This window comes from Aplidium turbinatum, chromosome 10 (assembly GCF_918807975.1).
Source record: "Aplidium turbinatum chromosome 10, kaAplTurb1.1, whole genome shotgun sequence".
NCBI lineage: Eukaryota > Metazoa > Chordata > Ascidiacea > Aplousobranchia > Polyclinidae > Aplidium > Aplidium turbinatum.
This window is the reverse complement of record NC_137481.1, coordinates 802333-824510: the sequence shown is the minus strand read 5'-3', so window position 1 is coordinate 824510 and position 22178 is coordinate 802333. Positions and strand designations below refer to the sequence as shown.

The following is a 22178-nucleotide window of genomic DNA, read 5'->3' as shown; positions in this document are numbered from 1 at the left end:
TGGTTGGTTTTTGAATCTTTATCGTCGCACTGACAAAGCCTTGATTGGTTATTCCTGGTAGTTTCGCATACTTGGAGAGGCTCTTGACGCATGGCCGGTTATCGAGACTGACAGAGTGAAGTTTTCGATTGTTGTATGGGAATTGTTCCATCCACTAAGTACCGCTGAATGGAGAGCAGTCCTAAAAAGCGTTGCTCAAGCACACACCCCGAGAGTCGAACCAGCGCCGTGTGATCTTGAGTCGGATACTTAACCACTGAGAAAATGCTTGTTTATCAATGGTATTATATTTCTGCTTACACCTAGAAGACATCCCACATCATTACACAACGTGAAGAAGCAAAGAATTAACAGTTCATCTCGTTTTTAGAGCTTAAACTTTATTTCGAGTATAAAAATATCATCAATAAATTCAAATTCAATCACAAATTCAAGCAACGTTCATCTCATCAACATAAACATCCAAAATATTGATTTTTATGAATGTTAAAGCAGTAAAAACATTTCGTAAAATTGAATAAAATTCTTTTACAATGTCTACGTTTTTAATTGAGTTTGTTACCGAAGAATTTGTTCCGTGATAGTGTTCGCAGTTTTGATTATTCATCTGTTTCAACAAATTTGTCCAAAAAGTTAATGCGTTCAGCTTTGTCCAATTTGTACCTCCGGTATGTTGAACTTTCCTCATCTTTTGCATTGACCAATCCGTTTTCAAAGTAGAAAATAATTCGTTTTATCATTTTGTCATATTTGACTCGTTCTCTGTTTCCCAATTCATCTATTTCAGTTTCTTTTCAATTTTCTTTTCCACGATTGCATTGTGGTCCTGAATGTTTAAGCGATTTTCTCCACGAATATCAAAGCATTCTGACTGCATCAGATAAGATTCAACTTTTTCTCGAAGCTCTTCACGAGCAGCATCATTCATCTGCACGATTCCGCAGACTTGTAGCTCGTGGCTCTCTTCGGCAAAACGTTGATCCGCGTTCAACTTGGATTTGTCATTTTTACTTTTGGAGCGATGTTTATTCATTCGCGTCTTGAGCGACTTTCCAGTCCGCCCCACATATTGCATCCCGCAACCAGACTTCAAACAAGCCATCAAATGAAAAAATCATTTTCATATTAACAAAAGCAAAGTTTATGAGATATCAAGTGAATTTTGTTTCATTTGTTGATGTAAACAATCAGAAAGTGACGCTTGACGCCAGGAACAAAAGTTGTGTTACGTAGTGTAATATTTTGTTTCATTAAAATATTTGCTGACATCAGCAACTTCTAACTACAAAGTACGCACCTACAGAGTTGACTACTGCTACATTCGTCACAGAGGTTCTATGACGTCACAACACACCAGTTGAGTTGAATAAAGGTGGAAGGCAATTCTACTGGGGCAAAAATCCATTCAGAAATTCCTTTACAAATTTAATCAATTTTTTTCTTTCTGCTTCCGTTGTTTTTGAGTCTTTTGAAAATGCTGTGTGACTGGCGTTTATGTTTAAGCCATTTTCTCCAAGAGTATTAAAGCATTCTGGCTGCATCAGATAAGATTCAACTGCATCTCGAAAGTCCTTAGCATTATAATCAGCATAACCAGAATCCTTTATCTTCACGATTCCGCAGACTTGTGGCTTGTGGTCCTTTTGGGCAAAATGTTGATTTACGTCCTCCTTTTCATTTTTTGTTGTTTTACTTTTTACTTCTTCTTTTGCGTTATTTTTACTGGCGCAGCGATGTTCATTCATTCGCTTCTTGAGCTTGCATACAGTCTGCCCCACATATTGCATTCCGCAATCCGCGTTCAAGCAAGTCATCAAATAGATGAGGTTTGTGGAATTACAATCCATGTCTTCTTGAATTGCGAACACTTTTCCTGCTTTACTTCTCACGAAATGGGTTGGTTTCACATATTCACAGAGTTTGCAGTTGTTTCCACCACAAGGGGAGAACTGGCAAGGAGTCGAGTGATTTGTTAGAAGCCGAGACCACTCGACGACTTTGTTTGCAAGATCAACTTCTTGTTTTGAGTGCTTACTCTTTCGAAATGTTTCACATAATTTTTTGCTTTCTTCAGGAATATCCGAAAGCAAGACTTGAAGCTGGTCCAGCTTCTTATCCAACGACACTCTTAGGTTGATGAAATTATTTAAAAAATCATCCTCTTCGTTTCTAACACTCGAAGGGTCGCCATCTTCTGAAAACCAATTAAATTTTATTACAAAATAAAATAGATTTGAGAGCTGAAAACAAAGTGAATTTCGTCTTCCAGAAACCGCAAACAACTTTTTTCGTTATTTTGCTATTTTGTTAATCTAAAAAAATTACAAGAATCAGTCGCCAGGACTCACCCTAACCCAACTTGAGCCCCACTCACCTTGTGACGTCTCTGCAGAAGGGTTCTCTTCAGCGTTGGATGACATTATTGCAATCGACCTGAACGTAAATCGATTGCGAGAGTTTCAACTAAGTTTCTTGTTCGATTGTTTGTCATTCAAACAAAGCAATCAGCCTAGAAACTTTGATTTTTTAAGTTTTTCACTGTAAAATAAAAAATAAATTTCAAAAAGACATAATTAAATTTTTTATTTAAGACTGATGAATTTACCAAGCTCTGGACTTGAAAGAATCTAAGTAAGCCTAAGTCTTGAAAGAGAAGGATCTCTCATTTAGTTTGCAATTTGTTTTGATCTTGATCTCAGTGGCCGCTGTTGGCAGCTTTTACTTGATCCCTTATCGACGATCGCACGTTTGTTTCAATGAAGAATCAGCTGAAACTCAAGTCCAAACTTGAAACTGTTTATGCCTGAGATTTTTTTTGGTTGCTTTCCCACGGTGGGAATCCCATGATATTCCATTCCACGCAGGGCCGTGTGAGCATCACCTTGGGCCCCCCGAAACCCACTAGTGGGCCCTTTTTTAATTATGCTTTTAAAAATGAAACAAAAAGCGATAGGTTATGGCCTTAAACTCTTTCAATTTGGGAAAAATTTACTTTCATGATTTTAGCAAAGAGTAAAAAAACTGTAAAATTTTCCAGAAAAATAGCAAATATGCGACAATGCAGTGGCAGATCTTAACAAAAGTTGGGGAAAGACCAAAGTTTTAACAAAGTAAAATTAATAACGTGATCAAGTTTCCCTCTCTTCACATGTCCTCTGCCCTGGCGCCTGCTGGTTTTGTTGGCTCTTTCTTTGTTTCCACAAAGATAAGAGTTAAACTGACTGGTAAAGCGGTGGTCGAATAAATTTGTGGCAGAATACGGTGCGATACTGATGAGCCCAGCCTCATGGGCGAAACACGTGTCTATCGCTGTCAATTCTTGCTACAAATCGGCTGCCGAGAAACACAAACATACTTCTCACGAAATGAGTTGGTTTCACACATTCAGCACAGAGTTTGCAATTCTTTTCACCACAAGGGGAGAACTGGCAAGGGGTCAAGTGATTTGTTAGAAGCCGAGACCGCGCTAGGACTTCGTTCGCAAGATCAACTTCTTGTGTTGTGTGCTCACTATTTCGAAATGTTTCACATAATTCTCTGCTTGCTTCAGGTATATCCGAAAACAACTCTTGAAGCCTGTTCAGTTTCTTATCCAACGACACTCTTAGGTTTTTAAATTTATGTAAAAAAAAATCCAGTTCGTTTCTATCACTCGAAGGGTTGCCATCTCCTGAAAACCAATTAAATTTTATTAAAAAAATAAAATAGAGTTGAAAGCTGAAAACAAAGTGAATTTCGTTTGTCTTCAAGAAACTGCAAACAACTTTTTTCGTTCTTTTGCTATTTTAGGACCGGTTCAGAAGAGTTCTCTTCGTCGTCGGATGACATTATTGCAATCGGTCTTAACGTAAATCAATTGCAGAGTTTCAACAAAGTTTTTTGTTCGATTGTTTGTCATCCAAACAAAGCAATCAGCCTAGAAACTTTGAATTTTTAAGTTTTTCAATGTAAAAAAAAGCCGAGACCACTCGACGACTTTGTTCGCAAGATCAACTTCTTGTGTTGTGTGCTTCCTGTTTTGAAGCGTTTCACATAATTTTTCGCTTTCTTTAGGTATATCCGAAAGCAACACTTGAAACCGGCCCAGCTTCTGATCCAACGACACTCTTTGGTTTTCGAAATCATTTGAAACATCATCCCCTTCGTTTCCACCACTCGAAGGGTCGCCATCTCCTGAAAACCAATTAAATTTTATTAAAAAAATAAAATAGATTTGAAAGCTGAAAACAAAGTGAATTTCGTTTGTCTTCCAGAAATTGCAAACAACTTTTTTTGTTCTTTTGCTATTTTGTTAATCTAAAAAAATTACAAGAATCAGTCGCCAGGACTCACCCTAACTCCAACTTGAGCCCCACTTACCTTGTGACATCTCTCCAGAAGGGTTCTCTTCAGCGTCGGATGACATTATAGCAACCGACCTTAATGTAAATCGATTGCCAAAGTTTCAACTAAGTTTCTTGTTCGATTGTTTGTCATCCAAACAAAGCAATCAGTCTAGAAACTTTGATTTTTTAAGTTTTCCACTGTAAAAAAAATTAATTTCAAAATAACATAATTTAATTTTTATTTAAGACTGATGAATCTACCAAGCTCTGGACTTGAAGGAATCTAAGTAAGGCTAAGTCTTGAAAGAGAAGAATCTCTCATTTAGTTTGCCATTTATTTTGATCTGATCTCTGGGGTCGCTTTTCGTAGCTTTTACTTGATCCCTCATCGAGACAGGTATTTGTAGGTCGCGCTCATGGCAACAAGAGAAACAAACCACAAGCAATGAGATCGCGATCGCGCGTTTGTTTCAATGAAGAATCAGCTGAAACTCAAGTCCAGACTTGAAACTGTTTATGCCTGAGATTTGTTTCGTTGCTTTCCCACGGTGAGAATCCCATGATATTCCATTCCACGCAGGGCCGTGTGGGCACCATTTTGGGCCCCCGAAATCCACTAGTGGGCTCTTTTTTTAATTATGCCTTTTAAAAATGAAATAAAAATGCGTTCAGTTATGGCCTTGAGCTCTTTCAATTTAGGAAAAAATTTACCTTCATGATTTCAGCAAAGAGTGAAAACAACTCTAAAATTTTCCATAAAAATAGCAAATATGCGACAATGCAGTGGCGAATCTTAATAAAAGTTGGGGAAAGACCAAAGTTTTAACACAGTAAAATTAATAAGATAAATAGACAATTCAAAACTTTAATGTAAGTTTAATTTTAATTTGATCATATAAACTTAAAACTTTAATTCAATACAAAACTTTAATTTTCCCACTTAAGTTTTGTTTTAGTGATTGACTTGATTTGGTTTATTGGCGGAATCAGCAGAAGCTCTCCAAACAATAATAGAAAAAGTGAACAATATTGGAAAGGAATATAACATGAAAATCAACACAAATAAAGACGAAAACGATGATTATTACAAGAAAAGAAAATGTACCAAGTGTAAATATTGCTATTGATGGAATGCTGATCGATCAAGTCAAGAGCTTTACCTATCTGGGACACACAATAACTGAAAATGGCAGATTCGATACGGAAATATTGAGACGAATAGAAATAGCAAGAAACAACTTCGTAAAAATGAAAAAGACATTAACAACACGCAAAATTAACATTAAAACACTCAAAAACAAATTATGAAATGTTATATCTGGACTACGTTACTTCACAATGCAGAAACATGGACACTGTCATAACAAATGGTTAAACGACTTGAGGCATTTGAAATGTGGATTTATAGAAGAATGCTTAAAATTTCATGGAAGGATAAAATCACAAACAAAGATGTACTATACAGAATACAAACCAACATGGAAATTCTACAAACAATTAAATCAAGAAAATTGAAATATTTTGGGTACATGATTCGCAATGGTTCTATTCAAAGACAACTACTAGAAGGAAAAATGAACGGCAAACAAAATAGGGCCAGACCACCAAGAATTTGGACTAATGATATTGAAGGCTGGTCAGGACTTAATTACAAAACTGCAGTAAAAAAGTCTCACAACAGAGAAACTTGGCGTCTCATTGTCTCCAACCCTCGACGAGAGGAAGGAACTTAATAATGATGATGATTTGGTAATGAAATGATTTACAATTGCGATCATATATTTGCGGCAAAGGAGCATTTTCCACAAGGTTGGAATGATCTAATGTTCTATGAGTTTGTATGGAGTGGTAGACATTTAAAATTATTAAAGTCATCATCATCATCATCATCATCATCATCATCATCATCATCATCATCATCATTATTATCTTCCTTCCTCTCGTCGAGGGTTGTAGGCAATGAAACGCCAAATTTCTCTGTTGTGAGATTTTTCTACTGCAGTTTTGTAATCAACTCTTGACCAGTCTTTAATATCATTAGCCCATTCAATATCAAAATTTAATTTCCTAAGTTTTTCACTCTAAAAAAAATTAATTTCAAAAAGACATGGTTTAAATTTTTATTTTAGTCTGATGAATCTACCAAGCTCTGGACTTGAAGGAATCTTAGTAAGCCTAAGTCTTGAAAGAGAAGAATCTCTCATTTAGTTTGCCATTTATTTTGGTCTTGACCTCTGTCGCCGCTTTTACTTGATTCTTCATCGAGTCAGGTATTTGTAGACCGCTCTCATGGCAACAAGAGAAACAAACTACAAACAATGAGATGGCGATCGCGCGTTTGTTTCAATGAAGAATCAGCTGAAACTCAAGTCCAGACTTGAAACTGTTTATGCCTGAGATTTGTTTAGTTGCTTTCCCACGGTGAGAATCCCATGATATTCCATTCCACGCAGGGCCGTGTGGCCACCATCTTGGCCTCCCGAAATCCACTAGTGGGCTCTTTTTTTAATTATGCCTTTTAAAAATGAAATAAAAAAGCGTTCAGTTATGGCCTTAAACTCTTTCAATTTAGGAAGAAATTACTTTCATGATTTCAGCAAAGAGTAAAAACAACTGTAAAATTTGTTTTACAACTCTAAATACAATTTTGTCGTCAAACGCATTGTGCGTATTGTTGTTCTGTTATTTCTGGTTTATATCGATCTGTTCATGTTTTGTCTAATTGGATTATTTTGATCTTCAAATCTTGATTGAACCCTAAATTACCTTGGTGAGGCTCAATCGCTTGCGGACTGGGGTGGGCCGTTTCAACAGCAACATGTTCCAGTGGGACCTCGCCGACTCACCACCTTGTGCATGTGGCTCAGATTTTCAGACTGCACATCACATTATCCACCAATGTCCTGTATACCAACCCAAGGGTAGACATGTAAACTTAACAACACTCGATGAACACACAATCCATTGGCTGCTGCGCCTGGACATAACAACGTGATCTGTGGCGGCCTCAAGCGCTTTGGTATCATGCATTTGGTCCTGCTTTCATGGTTCTGCATCTGGTCCTGGTCCTGCAACTGGTCCTGGTATCATGCATTTGTCCTGCTTTGGCATCATGCACGTTACACGTCTGCATTTTGTCGCTTATATTTTTCTCTCGACATCTGCTATGTTGGCATATATTGTTTTTCGTTGTGATGGTCAGAAATAAAAACAGACTGAACTGACTACTGTATTTAGTAAATAATTTTTCTCTAGAGCAGGCTTTAACGTTCGCGTTTTGTCGCTTCTGCTATTTTCCAGACCTTTGCTGTGTTATGGTAAGTGATATTGTTTTTTTGCATTGATGTTCAGAAATAAAAAGAAAACATGATAATGATGACTCAATGCTGCCACTTAAGCGAAACAAAATTGTGAACACGCAGTCGAACGGTGGCGCACACTTACGCATTCAAATACAGAATCTGCGCATGAGAATATGACGCATTCATTGCCATATAGAGCATGGACTGTTTCTCTCGATTGCTTCTTTTCTTCTTACTTGCTCCTTGTTCATCAGAAACTTTTTGTCGAAAGCAAATAGTTGTTTAGTTTTCGTCACGCCTGATTGAAGATCATCAGCGTCACCATGGCAACTTCGTCACGTGTTGGAAGGAAACGGGATTTCACAATGTCTTTTGTTTACGTTAATTTGTCTTCTTGTTAGTTGGTTGGTTTGGTTTTGAATTTTTATCCTCGGACTGACAAAGCCTTGATGGGTTATTCCTGGTAGCTTCGCATACTTGTAGAGGCTCTTGATGCAGGGCCGGTTACCGAGATTGGCAGAGTGAAGTTTTCCGATTGTTAAAGTGTTGTTGCCAGGGAATTATTCAATCCACAAAGTACCGCTGAATGCTTAACCACGCTTAACCACTGAGCTATAGAGTTTTAAACAAATTCTCTCACTTTTGTTTTTTCATGATATTATATTTCTGCTTATACCCAGAAGACAACCCAGATATCTCCCCCACAACATCACACAAAGTGAAGTTGCACAGCAAAGAGTTAAAAGTTCATCTGGTTTTTGGAGCTAAAACTGCATTTCGAGTATAAAAATATCATCAATAAATTCAAATTCCATAACAAATTTAAGCAACGTTCATCTCACCAACATAAACAGCTAAAAGATTGATTTTTAAGAATGTTAAAGCACTAAAAACATTTCGTAAATTGTGGCCTACAAAATTCTTTCATAATTTCTACGTTTTTAATTCAGTTTGTTACCGAAAAATTTGTTCGGTGATAATGTTTGCAGTTTTGATTATTATTCATCTGTTTGAACAAATTTGTCCAAAAATTTAATGCGTTCAGCTTTGTCCAACTTGTGTCTCAGGAATGTTGAACTTTCCTCATCCTCTGCATTGGCCAATTCCTTTTCAAAGAATGAAAACATCAGTTTGTTCTTTTCATATTTTGTCATATTTGCCGGTTTGACTCGTTCTCTGTTTTCCAATTCATCTGTTTCAGTTACTTTTTCAATTTTCTTTTCCACGATTGCATTGTGGTCTTGAATGTTTAAGCCATTTTCTCCAAGAGTATCAAAGTATTCTAACTGCATCAGATAAGATTCAACTTTCTCTCGAAACTTCTCATCAGCACCATCCTTCATCTTCATGATTCCACAGACTTCTAGCTCGTGCCCCTCTTTGGCAAAATGTTTATCCGCGTTCAACTTGGATTTGTCATTTTTACTTTTGGAGCGTTGTTTATCCATTCGCGTCTTGAGCGACTTTCCAGTCCGCCCCACATATTGCGCCCCGCAATCCGACTTCAAACAAGTCATCAAATGAAAAATATCATTTTCACATTAACAAAAACAAAGTTTATGAGATACCAAGTGAATTTTGTTTCATTTGTTGACGTAAACCAGTGGTTCCCAACCAGGGTGCCGCGGCACCCTGGAGTGCCAATTGCAATGCTCAAGGGTGCCGCGAGATATTTTAACTTTAACTCGTTAAGTGTGAAATTTATTTATTTATTTTAACTCTAATCCACGGTAAGCCTTTGTTTTCTCGCCCAGGAAAAACAGCGTGAAAGAGATTTTGACTCGTTGCTGTTTTTTCCATAAAAACATTTGAAACGCATCATTATTGCCAGGTTTCATGATCGGATTGTGTGACCCAGCACGATTATAAAATTGCACGATTGTTTGCGAACCATTATAAAATAGAAACTTTTGCATAGGGGGTACCATACCTGCGCATACAAACACGATAGCCTACATAGCTAATCGAGAAAAGGCTAAGTTATAATTGATTTGTTCTTTATACTTATGAATATATTTTGTGAATTGCTTTGCAATTACACTTGGGTCTCCAAATTAGTGGATTTTCCGTAAAACGAACATTAAAACTAAAAAAACGAGAACGACTGCTTATAGTCGAGGAAGAAATGTGGGTGGCTTTGTCGAATGTGCCTCGAGATATTAAGGGACTTTGTGCAAGAAGTCAAGTCCAAATTTCACAATAAATTTTGAATAAATACATTTATTTACGCGCGCTATACTGTACAACTCATTCTGTGTTATTTCATACAGTTATTTGAAATACAGAAATCTCATAAAATTGACCCAGTTTTGCCAGGGTGCCGCAAACTATTTATCTTTTTGATAGGGTGCCGCAAGGTCAAAAACGTTGGGAACCACTGACGTAAGCAATCAGAAAGTGACGCTTAGATGCCAGAAACAAAAATTGTGTTGCGTAGTGTAATATTTTGTTTGATTAAAATATTTGCTGACATCAGCAACTTCCAACTACAAAGTATACACCTGTCCTACAGAATTGACTAATGACTACTGCTGCATTCATCACAGAGGTTGTATGACGAGTTGACTACAGCTACATTCGTCACAGAGGTTCTATGACGTCACAACACACGAGTTGAGTTAAATAAAGGTGGAAGGAAAATCTATTGGACTCTTACAAAAATCCATTCAGAAGTACTAGTATAGATTCAATCAACTCAGTTCTGTTTTTTCTCTCTGCTTCCGTTTCGTTTTTCTTTTCTAAGATATCTGTGTTACTGACGCTTTTGTTTAAGCCATTTTTTCCAAGAGTATCAAAGTATTCAGATAAGATTCAACTGCCTTTCGAAAGTACTCACTGGCATCATCATCCATCTTCACGATTCCCTAGGCTTGTAGCTCGTGGTCATCTAAGGCAAAATGTTCATCCACTTCCCAATTTTCATTTTTTGTTTTTTTACTTTTTACTTTTTCTTTTCTACTTTCTTCTTTTGCGTTATTTTTACTTTCGGCTATTGTTTTACTGAGGGAGCGATGTTCATTCATTCGTATCTTGAGCTTGCATACAGTCTCCCCCACATATTGCATTCCGCAATCCGCGTTCAAGCAAGTCATCAAATAGATGAGGTTTTTGGAATTACAATCCATGTTGGTTTGGATTGTGAACACTTTTCCCGCTTTACTTCTCACGAAATGAGTTGGTTTCACACATTCAGCACAGAGTTTGCAGTTCCAGGGTGCTGATGTCATTGTTTTCACGTTGTACGTGCCGCACCTCGACCCTTGGTGCACCAATGTCACCTTTGCGGACGACTGTATGCAGATTTCATTCAAAACTGTGTAAGTTGTAGATCAGAGCTGTTCAGAAAAACTTCTGTTTTTCCAAATTTCAGCGCAGACACCTGAAACTATTTGGATTCATGAGAAGAGGCTGAAGAGGCTGAAATCTGAGACTGGACTTGTCATCAATGGACAACTGCTGAGCAATCTCAGATTTGCAGATGACATCATCCTTTTTGCACAGTCAGAATGCACTCTGCAACAAATGCTTGAGGAACTGAATCGAGAAGGGAAACGAGATGGAATGAAGATGAACAAGAAAAAGACAAAAATAATGTGTAACGAGATAGCAGGGAAACAACCAAGGACGGGTATTTTGATAGATGGAGAAAAGATAGAGGAGGTTGATCAATACAAATATCTAGGGAAAATGATAACACCAGGAAACGACATCGAAACTGAGATCACCCAAAGGATAACATCAGGCTGGAGAAGATTTGGTCAATATAACACTTTTTTAAAGAGCAAGAATATTCCAATTAGCTTAAAACGAAAAATCAGGGACACAGTAATATTGTCAACATTAACATACGGAGCAGAAACATGGTCACTCACAAAACAACAAACAAGAAAACTGGCAGCAGCGCAAAGGAACATGGAAAGAATAATATTAAACATAAATAGAAAAGACAAGATTAGAAATGAAGTCATCAGAAACAAAACTTGCATCAAAGATGTCATAGATACAGTAACATACCTAAAGTGGCAATGGGTGGGACATGTAGCAAGAATGACAGACAACAGATGGACCAAGATAACCACAGAATGGACACCAAGATATGCAAGAAGAACTAGAGGGAGATCAAAAAGAAGATGGCGAGATGACATAGAAGAAAAGATTGACATCACCTGGATGAGAACAGCAAAAGTCAGAATTGTGTGGAAACATCTGTGGAGGCCATCTGCCAGCAGTGGCATGACCGGCTGATGATGATGATGATCAAATAGCACATACATATGTATTCGGTGAACAATATATGAACATATGCTTTCTAGCACTGGCATGACCGGCTGATGATGATGATGTTGCAGAGAGCCTTCTATAGGCAAATCATGTTTTATGCAAAAATCAAGCAAAAATTAGACAATATTAGCAGCAAAGAACAGATTTTCGTTTGCAAAAATAGGGGGCGTCAATTAATGCACAATCTTATATTGATAACCGAGTTTCACTTTAAAAATTAGCAAATGTTATACTTAATAAACTTTCTCTAGCCAAAATTTGAAAATATCGATATCTCAAAATCTAGAGCCTATTGAAAGAAACGGATGTTATTTTCGGATTCAGTGGCCCAAAACTTCCCAGAAACCGTTAAAATATCTTCGGCACTCGAAATTTGTTTTGTTTTTTTGTTGGCCAGTGAAGTGGGCATTTGTTGTGTTATTTTTCATTTTCTGATTAAAAGTGTGTGTATGTGAAAAGCGAGTGGTGGCGCAGCGTCGGCTGCGAGACGTCTGGATGAAGGTTCGGCTCATGTGTAGGAACTTGTAGGAACTGGTAGGATATTGCATGGCGATTAGTAGGCTCATCCGCGCGTGAATAGTTCGGTCACCCACTGGTGGGCCGCTGAACTTTTTCGAAAGCGACCCAATCGTTGGCCACGTATTATCGAGTGGCTGCGGGTCGGCTGCCACGGGTGGCTACGGCACGGAGCCACCCGTACTGCGAACGTGGGCGGCCCCTAAATTTCTGTCTGGGTGTATCGTGTTTGTTAGTCCTGCAAGGCCTGATGCGATGCGTTCTGAAATGGTTTGCCAGTGATAGAATTTCTTTCAGGGGTTTTCTTTGTCTATTTTGCTGTTCATGATGAGATAATGCATCAAGATTGTTCCCTTAAGAGCATCAACACTTTTGATAGCGCACCAAGGTCGATCAACATAGCAACTGTCCTTTTGTCTTGTTTTATTTTTATTTATTCATTTCTTTTACTCATATAGGCTAAATTGTTTCACTTACTTTTCTTTCTCTCTTCGCCTCTTTTTGTGCAAATTTTTAAAAATTTTAAGCGTTGCGACCGTACCATATTTTAAACTGATTGTCCTGCTTTGGTATCATGCACGTTATAACGTCCGTGTTTTGTCGCTTCTACCTTTTTCTAAACCTCTGCTTTGTTTGTCATATATTGTTTTTCGTTATGATGGTCAGAATAAAAACATACTGAACTGACTACTGTATTTAGAAAATAATTTTTCTCTAGAGAACTAGAGAAGGGGTGAGCAAACTTTTTATCTCGAGGGCCGCATTCAGAATCTGAATTTGTGCGAGGGCCGCAGTATAGTATGATTAAGATTATAAGCCAAAACGTAATATCTAAAATAGTCAAAACACAAACTTTCTTTTATTTTTAAAGTGACGAAAAAAAATGAAGATTTTATATAGGCTACAGTACATGTGTTACAAAAAGATATACAAAACGTTTGTCTCAATTATTTATTTGAATACAACCCACATCAAGATCACACTTTGCCAGACACACTTTGAGCGAATAAACGGAATACATCTGTGAATTAACATAATCAGAAAAAATGTGGCAATCGCCGCTCCGCTCTCTACCAAGAGTCTTGGCGAAGAGTCCAACGAAAAAGAAAGTCTCGCGATACGACAGGCCGAAATCAGAAATTTCTATTATGACAACCAGAAAGTTGCTTCGGGCCGCATGGGGCCCGCGGGCGTAGTTTTCCCACCTCTGCTCTAGAGCTCGCTTTAACGTTCGAGTTTTGTCGCTTTTCCAGACCTTTGCTATGTTATGGCATGAAGATCATCAGAATCACCCTGGCAACTTCGTCAAAAAAACGTGAAAGAAAACGGATTTCATTATCTCTTTTGTTTACGTTAATTTATCAATGCGTTTCGTTAGTTGGTTTGGTTTTGAAACTTTATCCTTGGACTGACAAAGCCTTTGATAAGTTATTCCTGGTAGTTTCGCATACTTGTAGAGGCTTTTGACGCAGGCCCGGTTACCGATATTGACAGAGTGAAGTTTTCCGATTGTTGTAGTGTTGTTGTCGGGAACTTATCCCATTCACTAGGTGCCGCTGAATGGAGAGCAGTCTTGAAATGCGTTGCTCAAGCGCATACCCCGAGAGTCGAACCAGCTCCGCATGATCTTGAGTCGAGTGCTTAACCACTGAACTAACGGGCTTTAAACAAATTCTTCTCTCACTCTTGTTTTGCCATGGTATTAAATTTCTGCTTATACCCAGAAGACATCCCTATATAATATCTCCCCACAGCAATTACATCACACAACGTGAAGTTGCACAGCAAAGAGTCAAAAGTTCATCTGGTTGTTAGAGCTAAAACTTTATTTCGAGTATAAAAATATATTTCAATAAACTCAAATTTAATAACAAATTCAAGCAAAGTTCATCTCACCAAGATAAACAGCCAAAAGATTGATTTTTAAGAATGTTAAAGCAGTAAAAACATTTTGTAAATTTTGTACAAAATTCTTTTATAATTTCTACGTTTTAAACACAGTTTGTAAGCGAAAAATCTGTCTGGTAACAATGTTTGCAGTTTTGATTATTCATCTGTTACAAAAATTTGTCCAAAAATTTAATGCGTTCAGCTTTGCCCAATTTGTGAGTCAGGTAAGCTGAACTTTCCTCATTCTTTGCTTTGGCCAATTCCATCTCAAAGAATGAAATCATCACTTCGTTCGTTTCATATTTCGTCATATTTGTCAGTTTGTCTCGTTCTTTGTTTTCCAATTCATCTATTTCAGTTACTTTAACAAATTTCTTTTCCTCCATCTCATTTTGGTTTTTAATGTTTAAGCCATTTTTTCCAAGAGTATTAAAGCATTCTGACTGCATCAGATCAGCTTCAACTGCCCTTCGAAAGTCCCTATACTATCATCCTTCATCTGCACGATTCCACAGACTTGATACGTGAAGCCTTTTTCTTGTTCTTCGGCAAAATGTTTATCTACGTTTAACGTGTTTTTTTTCTATTATTTTATTCTTTACTTCTTTTTTTCCACTTTCTTTTTCTCGTTTAATGTTGGAGCGATGATTACTCAATCGCTTCTTGAGTAGGTTTACAGTCTCCCCCACATTTTGCTTCCCGCAATCCGGGTTCAAACAAGTCATCAAATAGATGAGGTTTTTGGAATTACAATCCATGTTGGTTTGGATTGTGAACACTTTTCCCGCTTTACTTCTCACAAAATGAGTTGGTTTCACATATTCACAGAGTGCGCACTTCTCTTCACCACAAGGGGAGAACTGGCAAGGGGTTAATTGATTTGTTAGAGGCCGAGACCACTCGACGACTTTGTTTGCAAGATCGACTTCTTGTGTTGTGTGCTCACTCTTTCGAAATGTTTCACATAATTCTCTGGTTTTATTAGGTATATCCGAAAGCAACATTTTAAACCGGCCCAGGATTTGATTCAATGACACTGTTAGCTTTTTGAAATTATTTGAAACATCATCCACGTCGCCATCTCCTGAAAACCAATTAAATTTTATTGAAAAAATAAAATAGATTTGAATACTGAAAACAAAGTGAATTTCGTTTGTTTTCCAGAAACTGCAAGCAACTTTTTTCGTACTTTGCTATTTCGTTAACTTCAAAAAAATTACAAGAATCAGCCACCAGGACCCACCCTAACCCCAACTTGAGCCCCACTCACCTTGTGGTGTCTCTCCAAAAGGGTTCTCTTCATCGTTGGATGACATTATTGCAATCGATCTTAAGGTAAATCGATTTCAGAGTTTCAACAAAGTTTCTTGTTCGATTGTTTGTCATCCAAACAAAGCAATCAGCCCAGAAACTTAGATTTCTTAAGTTTTTCACTGTAAAAAATTAATTTCAAAACGACATAAATTAATGTTTTACTTAAGTCTGATGAATCTACCAAGCTCTGGACTTGAAAGAATCTAAATAAGCCTAAATCTTGAAAGAGATCAATCTCTCATTTAGTTTGCAATTCATCTTGATCTGATCTCTGTCGCCGCTTTTGACAGCTTTTACTTGATCCCTCATCGAGTCAGGTATTTGTAGATCGCCTCATGGCAACAAGAGAAACAAACTACAAACAATGAGATCGCGATCGCGCGTTTGTTTCAATGAAGAATCAGCTGAAACTCAAGTCCAGACTTGAAACTGTTTATGCCTGAGATTTGTTTAGTTGCTTTCTCACGGTTGGAATCCCATGATATTCCATTCCACGCAGGGCCGTGTGAGTACCATCTTGGGCCCCCTGAAATCCACTAATGGCCCTTTTTTTAATTATGCCTTTTAAAAATAAAACAAAAAAGCGTTAGGTAATGGCCTTAAACTCTTTCAATTTAGGAAAAAAATTCACCTTCATGATTTCAGCAAAGAGAGAAAATAACTTTAAAATTTTCCAGAAAAATAGCAAATATGCGACAACGCAGCGGCGGATCTTAATAAAAGTTGGGAAAGACCAAAGTTTTAACAAAGTAAAATTAATAGAATAAATAGACGATGCAAAACTTTAATGTAACTATAATTTTAATTTAATAATATAAACTTAAAACTTCAATTCAATACAAAACTTAAATTTTCCCAGTTAAGTTTTGTTTTGGCGATTGACTTGATTTGGTAATGAAATGATTTGTAATTGCGATCACAATGTTTGCCGCAAAGGAGCATTTTTCACAAGGTCGGAATGATCTAATGTTCTATGAGTTTGTATTGAGTGGTAGATCCTTTAAAATTACTCATCATTATCATCATCATTAAGTTCCTCTCGTCGAGGGTTGGAGGCAATGAAGCGCCAAGTTCCTTTGTTATGAGACTTTTTGCAGTTTTGTAATCAACTCCTGACCAGTCTTTAGTATCATTAGTCCAAATTCTTTGTGGTCTGGCCCTATTTTGTTTTCGATTCATTTTTCCTTCAAGTAGTTGACTTTGAATAGAATCATAGGAATTGAAATGGCCAAAATACTTCCATTTTCTTGTTTCAATTGTTTGTAGAATTTCCATGTTGGTTGTATTCTGGATAGTACATCTTTGTTTGTGATTTTATCCTTCCATGAAATTTTAAGCATTTTTCTATAAATCCACATTTCAAATGCCTCAAGTCGTTTAACCATTTGTGATGACAGTGTCCATGTTTCTGCATTGTAAAGTAACGTAGTCCATATATAACATTTCATAATTCGTTTTCGAGTGTTGATGTTAATTTTGCGTGTTGTTAATGTCTTTTTCATTTTTACGAAGTTGTTTCTAGCTATTTCTATTCGTTTCTACAACATCCGTGCACCAAATACCTTGAAAAGGTATTCTCGCTATAAAAATAAAATCAAATGCTGTTAGTTGCACCATTGAATGAATGTTCCATTATTCTCACCACTAAACAAGACAAGAAAGCGCTTTACAGCCCGACAAGCTTATTCTTGTCAAACCTCTCTACACAACCCAAGTTATTTATGTCGAGCCACGAAGACTCTTTTCACGATGACGAAACTACTCATGATAACCCAGTTGCTACCAGCAGGGGCCAGTGCTCATGACCAGTGCCCGGAACCAAACCCCATACCACTCAGTGTGTACACCCACAGTCCTAGCTCGTTTAACACCGAATGAAATTTGCTTCCAGAGTCTTTGTAATAGCTGAATATACCTCCCCCATCAGTGCCTACCCCATCAGTACCTACCCCATCAGTACCTACCCCATCAGTACCTACCCCATCAGTTAGATTTCAAACCACAGAGATAACTGATCAATCCGACCACCCCCTCTGCAAGGGTTCTCTCAACCATTCGCATGTCGCTTGAACACCAGGGAGTAGAATCATATCAAGCAAACAAAACTGTTTTAAGGCAACAACCAGTCTCCTATCTTTTTGCTATCTATCTTTTTACGTCGGGTTAGCCAAATTAGTTTTCGCCCCAACCCAGTAACTCCTTATAGAGTGTGTAGCTCTTAAGGAGGCTTTGACTAATGAATTTTTCCATCACAATGAAACAGGTTAGACAAGCTATTTAACTTCATGGTCATTCTTCATGAAATCATCCAGAATTTTTCCAATGCCACCCATAATCACAGATTTTTATGAAATTTAACACAGTTGTAGAACTTAGGTTTTAAACCATAATAATACTCATATGAAAAAAATTAAGTGAGTACTTTTTAAGTTATGGCTGTTTGAAAATGGAAAATTTCTGTCATCACTCAAGCATGAAATTAAAAAAAATTGAAACATGTTTCAAAATTGTTACAACAGACAGAGTTTTCAACCTCTACGTATGAAATCTAATCAAATTGTTCCAAATGCATAATAATTTGTGTCTGCAACTTTCAAGAAACATTGGTCACGCTTGAGTGATTTGCCAGAGTCTATGTTCCTATAATCACTCTTTTGTGACGCAACTTTGACCGACTATAGAGAATTGCTATGTTTGGAATTTTCCCGAGCGAGGAATCATATAAAAGGTTTTAACATATTCTTTCCAACAGTGAAAAGAGAGTATTGTTTATTTGAGTTTATCACACCAAAATAAGTAATTTTAAACGTAATCACAATGTTTTAAGGAGTTATTCATACGCTTTCAATGTAGTTATCAGATTATAAACTAAAATTATCTTGAAAATACGAATGATCACAGTTGTAAAGTAAGACAAATAATTTGCTAAATGTCTTCGTCTTGCCTTCAATGTTGTTTTTGCTGTTGTATGTTTGTTTGCCAGTGATGTTTTTTTGGTAAAAAAATAAACAGGTACCTATTGTGATATATCTTGAAATGATTATATAAACACTTGTAAAAGATATTGTAAATGATATTATTATTATGATTTACTATATATGGTCTGACGGTCTGATTTAAATAAATTATATCATTATAAAGAGATATAATGTCAGGCCAGAATAAATCTTGAATCATTCCAGAATTCCTGGTTTCATTAAAAAATGACTAATCTTTTCATGTTGACAGCGTTGTCAAACACTCTTCGGATTTCTACAGCACAAGTCACTAAATCTACTTGAATATTATTAACATAACATCAGCAGCACAAAGGAAGTCTCCTACGAGTTAGGCAAATGGCAGTTGAGCAAGTGGCCACTGAGCTAGCAACATTTCAGCAAGTGGCTGAAATTGGCAAATGATGAAACTGACCAAGCAACAACTGAGCAAGCCGAAACTTGGCATGTCACAAGTCAGCAAATTCAGCAAATTCAGTTTGGCAAGTGATGACCAAGCAAGTCCGATGCTAGGTGAAAATCTCTATTGCTGACTTGGCAGTAGCTGAAATGTAATTTCCAAGTTGAAGCACTTGCTGAGTTGTCGCATGAAGAGTGGTTCGACGACCGCACAAAGGAAGCTTCAAACTAAACAACGCATTTAAAAAATACAAAAAAAATACGACTACTCAGACTATAACAACTTATAGCCTTGTAGCGATTACAACTGTTATCAAGGTCAGCAATTCGGCCTGCAGTCAAATTCAAAGCTTGCGCGTTGACATATAGCTTGTGTATAAATAGGTTGCTATGAGGTTGTAATTTCTTCGTGTAGCCTACCATTTTAGGCGCTTAACCTACGGAACTATCGGGAATAATTTCTAGATAATTTCTAGAATAATAAATAGTCAAATTAATTGATAGGAATCAAGCTGGTAATTGTACAGCAATAAAGTATATGACAAAACAATACTTGATAACAACAGATACTTGAACCCAAAATCGTTTCCATTGATAAAAAATTCCTCTCATAGGTTCTTCTGAAAAGTGGTGCTGTTCCATGGTTTTTACAATGCATGGGCAATGGGGCATTCCATGGTTCCATTCCATTCCACGATTGACAAAAATCGCTATGTTTTACTATTTGTTCATTATATTAAATATGTTGTTGTTGCCAGGGAATTATTCCATCCACTAATTACCGCTGAATGGAATGTAGTCCTGAAATGCGTTGCTCAAGCGTACAACCACGAGAGCCGAACCAGCTCCGCGTGATCTTGAGCCAGATGCTTAACCACTGAGCTAACGTGTTTTAAACAAATTATTCTCTTACTCTTGTTTATCCATGGTATTATATTTCTGCTTATACCCAGAGGACATCACACAACGTGAAATTGCTCAGCAAAGAGTTAAAAGTTTATCTGGTTTTTAGGGCTAAAACTATTTCGAGTATAAAATATCATCAATAAACTCAAATTCAAGCAACGTTCATCTCACCAACATAAACAGCCAAAAGATAAATTTTTAAGAATACTCAAGGGTCAAGCAGTAAAATCATCCGTAAAATTGTACAAAATTCTTTTATAATATCCACGTTTTTAATTCAGTTTGTTACCGAAAAGTTTGTTACCGAAATATTTGCTGACATCAGCATTACAAAGTATACACCTACAGACTTGACTACACGCTACATTCGTCACAGAGGTTGTATGACGTCACAACACACCAGTTGAGTTGAATAAAGGTGGAAGGCAAATCTACTGGGGCAAAAATCCATTCAGAAATTGTTTTATACGTTCAATCAACTCAGTTCTCTTTATTCCTTCTGCTTTCATTTTGTTTTGCTTTTCTTTGATTTCTTTGTCACTTACTCTTTCGTTTAAGCCATTATCTTTAAGAGTAACAAAGCCTTCTGACTGCATCAGAAAAGTTTCAACTACATTTCGATCTCCTTCACTATGACTATCTTCCATCTCCACGATTCCGCAGACTTGTAGCTCGTGGTCCTTTTTGGCAAAATGTTGATGTACTTTCCATTTAGGGTCGTTTTCAATTGTTCTGAGATGATCCTTTATTCGATCCATGAGCGAATTTCCAGTCTGTCCCACATATTGCATTCCGCAATCCGCCTTCAAACAAGTCATCAAATAGATGAGGTTTGTGGAATTACAATCCATGTCTTCTTGAATTGCGAACACTTTTCCTGCTTTACTTCTCACGAAATGGGTTGGTTTCACATATTCACAGAGTTTGCAGTTGTTTCCACCACAAGGGGAGAACTGGCAAGGAGTCGAGTGATTTGTTAGAAGCCGAGACCACTCGACGACTTTGTTTGCAAGATCAACTTCTTGTTTTGAGTGCTTACTCTTTCGAAATGTTTCACATAATTTTTTGCTTTCTTCAGGAATATCCGAAAGCAAGACTTGAAGCTGGTCCAGCTTCTTATCCAACGACACTCTTAGGTTGATGAAATTATTTAAAAAATCATCCTCTTCGTTTCTAACACTCGAAGGGTCGCCATCTTCTGAAAACCAATTAAATTTTATTACAAAATAAAATAGATTTGAGAGCTGAAAACAAAGTGAATTTCGTCTTCCAGAAACCGCAAACAACTTTTTTCGTTATTTTGCTATTTTGTTAATCTAAAAAAATTACAAGAATCAGTCGCCAGGACTCACCCTAACCCAACTTGAGCCCCACTCACCTTGTGACGTCTCTGCAGAAGGGTTCTCTTCATCGTCGGATGACATTATTGCAATCGACCTGAACGTAAATCGATTGCGAGAGTTTCAACTAAGTTTCTTGTTCGATTGTTTGTCATTCAAACAAAGCAATCAGCCTAGAAACTTTGATTTTTTAAGTTTTTCACTGTAAAATAAAAAATAAATTTCAAAAAGACATAATTAAATTTTTTATTTAAGACTGATGAATTTACCAAGCTCTGGACTTGAAAGAATCTAAGTAAGCCTAAGTCTTGAAAGAGAAGGATCTCTCATTTAGTTTGCAATTTGTTTTGATCTTGATCTCAGTGGCCGCTGTTGGCAGCTTTTACTTGATCCCTTATCGACGATCGCACGTTTGTTTCAATGAAGAATCAGCTGAAACTCAAGTCCAAACTTGAAACTGTTTATGCCTGAGATTTTTTTTGGTTGCTTTCCCACGGTGGGAATCCCATGATATTCCATTCCACGCAGGGCCGTGTGAGCATCACCTTGGGCCCCCCGAAACCCACTAGTGGGCCCTTTTTTAATTATGCTTTTAAAAATGAAACAAAAAGCGATAGGTTATGGCCTTAAACTCTTTCAATTTGGGAAAAATTTACTTTCATGATTTTAGCAAAGAGTAAAAAAACTGTAAAATTTTCCAGAAAAATAGCAAATATGCGACAATGCAGTGGCAGATCTTAACAAAAGTTGGGGAAAGACCAAAGTTTTAACAAAGTAAAATTAATAACGTGATCAAGTTTCCCTCTCTTCACATGTCCTCTGCCCTGGCGCCTGCTGGTTTTGTTGGCTCTTTCTTTGTTTCCACAAAGATAAGAGTTAAACTGACTGGTAAAGCGGTGGTCGAATAAA

The 22178-nt window shown here is 37.1% G+C and overlaps 3 protein-coding genes across 7 annotated transcripts in view; all 3 read right to left on the bottom strand.

The window, feature by feature from the left end:
* LOC145778077 (uncharacterized) overlaps positions 1–4693 on the bottom strand; it is a 26742-nt gene extending 22049 nt beyond the window's left edge. The window contains exon 1 of the mRNA XM_082589489.1: positions 4488–4693. The gene's annotated coding sequence lies outside the window, so the exon portion shown is untranslated. The remainder of the gene's footprint in view (positions 1–4487) is intronic.
* On the bottom strand, positions 361–22178 carry LOC145778076 (uncharacterized). Of its 4 annotated transcripts, none has more exons than XM_082589487.1 (3): positions 21308–22125; positions 2375–4173; positions 361–2194 (listed from the first exon to the last, which is right to left on the bottom strand). In XM_082589487.1, exons 2-3 carry the CDS (start codon positions 2418–2420, stop codon positions 1386–1388), a joined length of 855 nt encoding a protein of 284 aa, XP_082445613.1. In that variant the 5' UTR covers positions 2421–4173; positions 21308–22125; the 3' UTR covers positions 361–1385. The 4 variants fall into 4 exon arrangements, 3 of the variants coding, with proteins under 3 accessions (XP_082445613.1, XP_082445612.1, XP_082445614.1); XM_082589486.1 differs by lacking the exon at positions 21308–22125 and adding an exon at positions 4360–4496; XM_082589488.1 differs by lacking the exon at positions 21308–22125 and adding an exon at positions 4360–4496 and having other exon boundaries at positions 361–2191.
* Positions 8517–15740, bottom strand: LOC145778082 (uncharacterized). Of its 2 annotated transcripts, XR_014290411.1 has the most exons (3): positions 15585–15740; positions 14391–15398; positions 8517–8538 (listed from the first exon to the last, which is right to left on the bottom strand). XR_014290411.1 is itself a non-coding variant. In XM_082589493.1 (2 exons), exons 1-2 carry the CDS (start codon positions 15628–15630, stop codon positions 14872–14874), a joined length of 573 nt encoding a protein of 190 aa, XP_082445619.1. In that variant the 5' UTR covers positions 15631–15740; the 3' UTR covers positions 14232–14871. The 2 variants fall into 2 exon arrangements, 1 of the variants encoding a protein (XP_082445619.1); XM_082589493.1 differs by lacking the exon at positions 8517–8538 and having other exon boundaries at positions 14232–15398.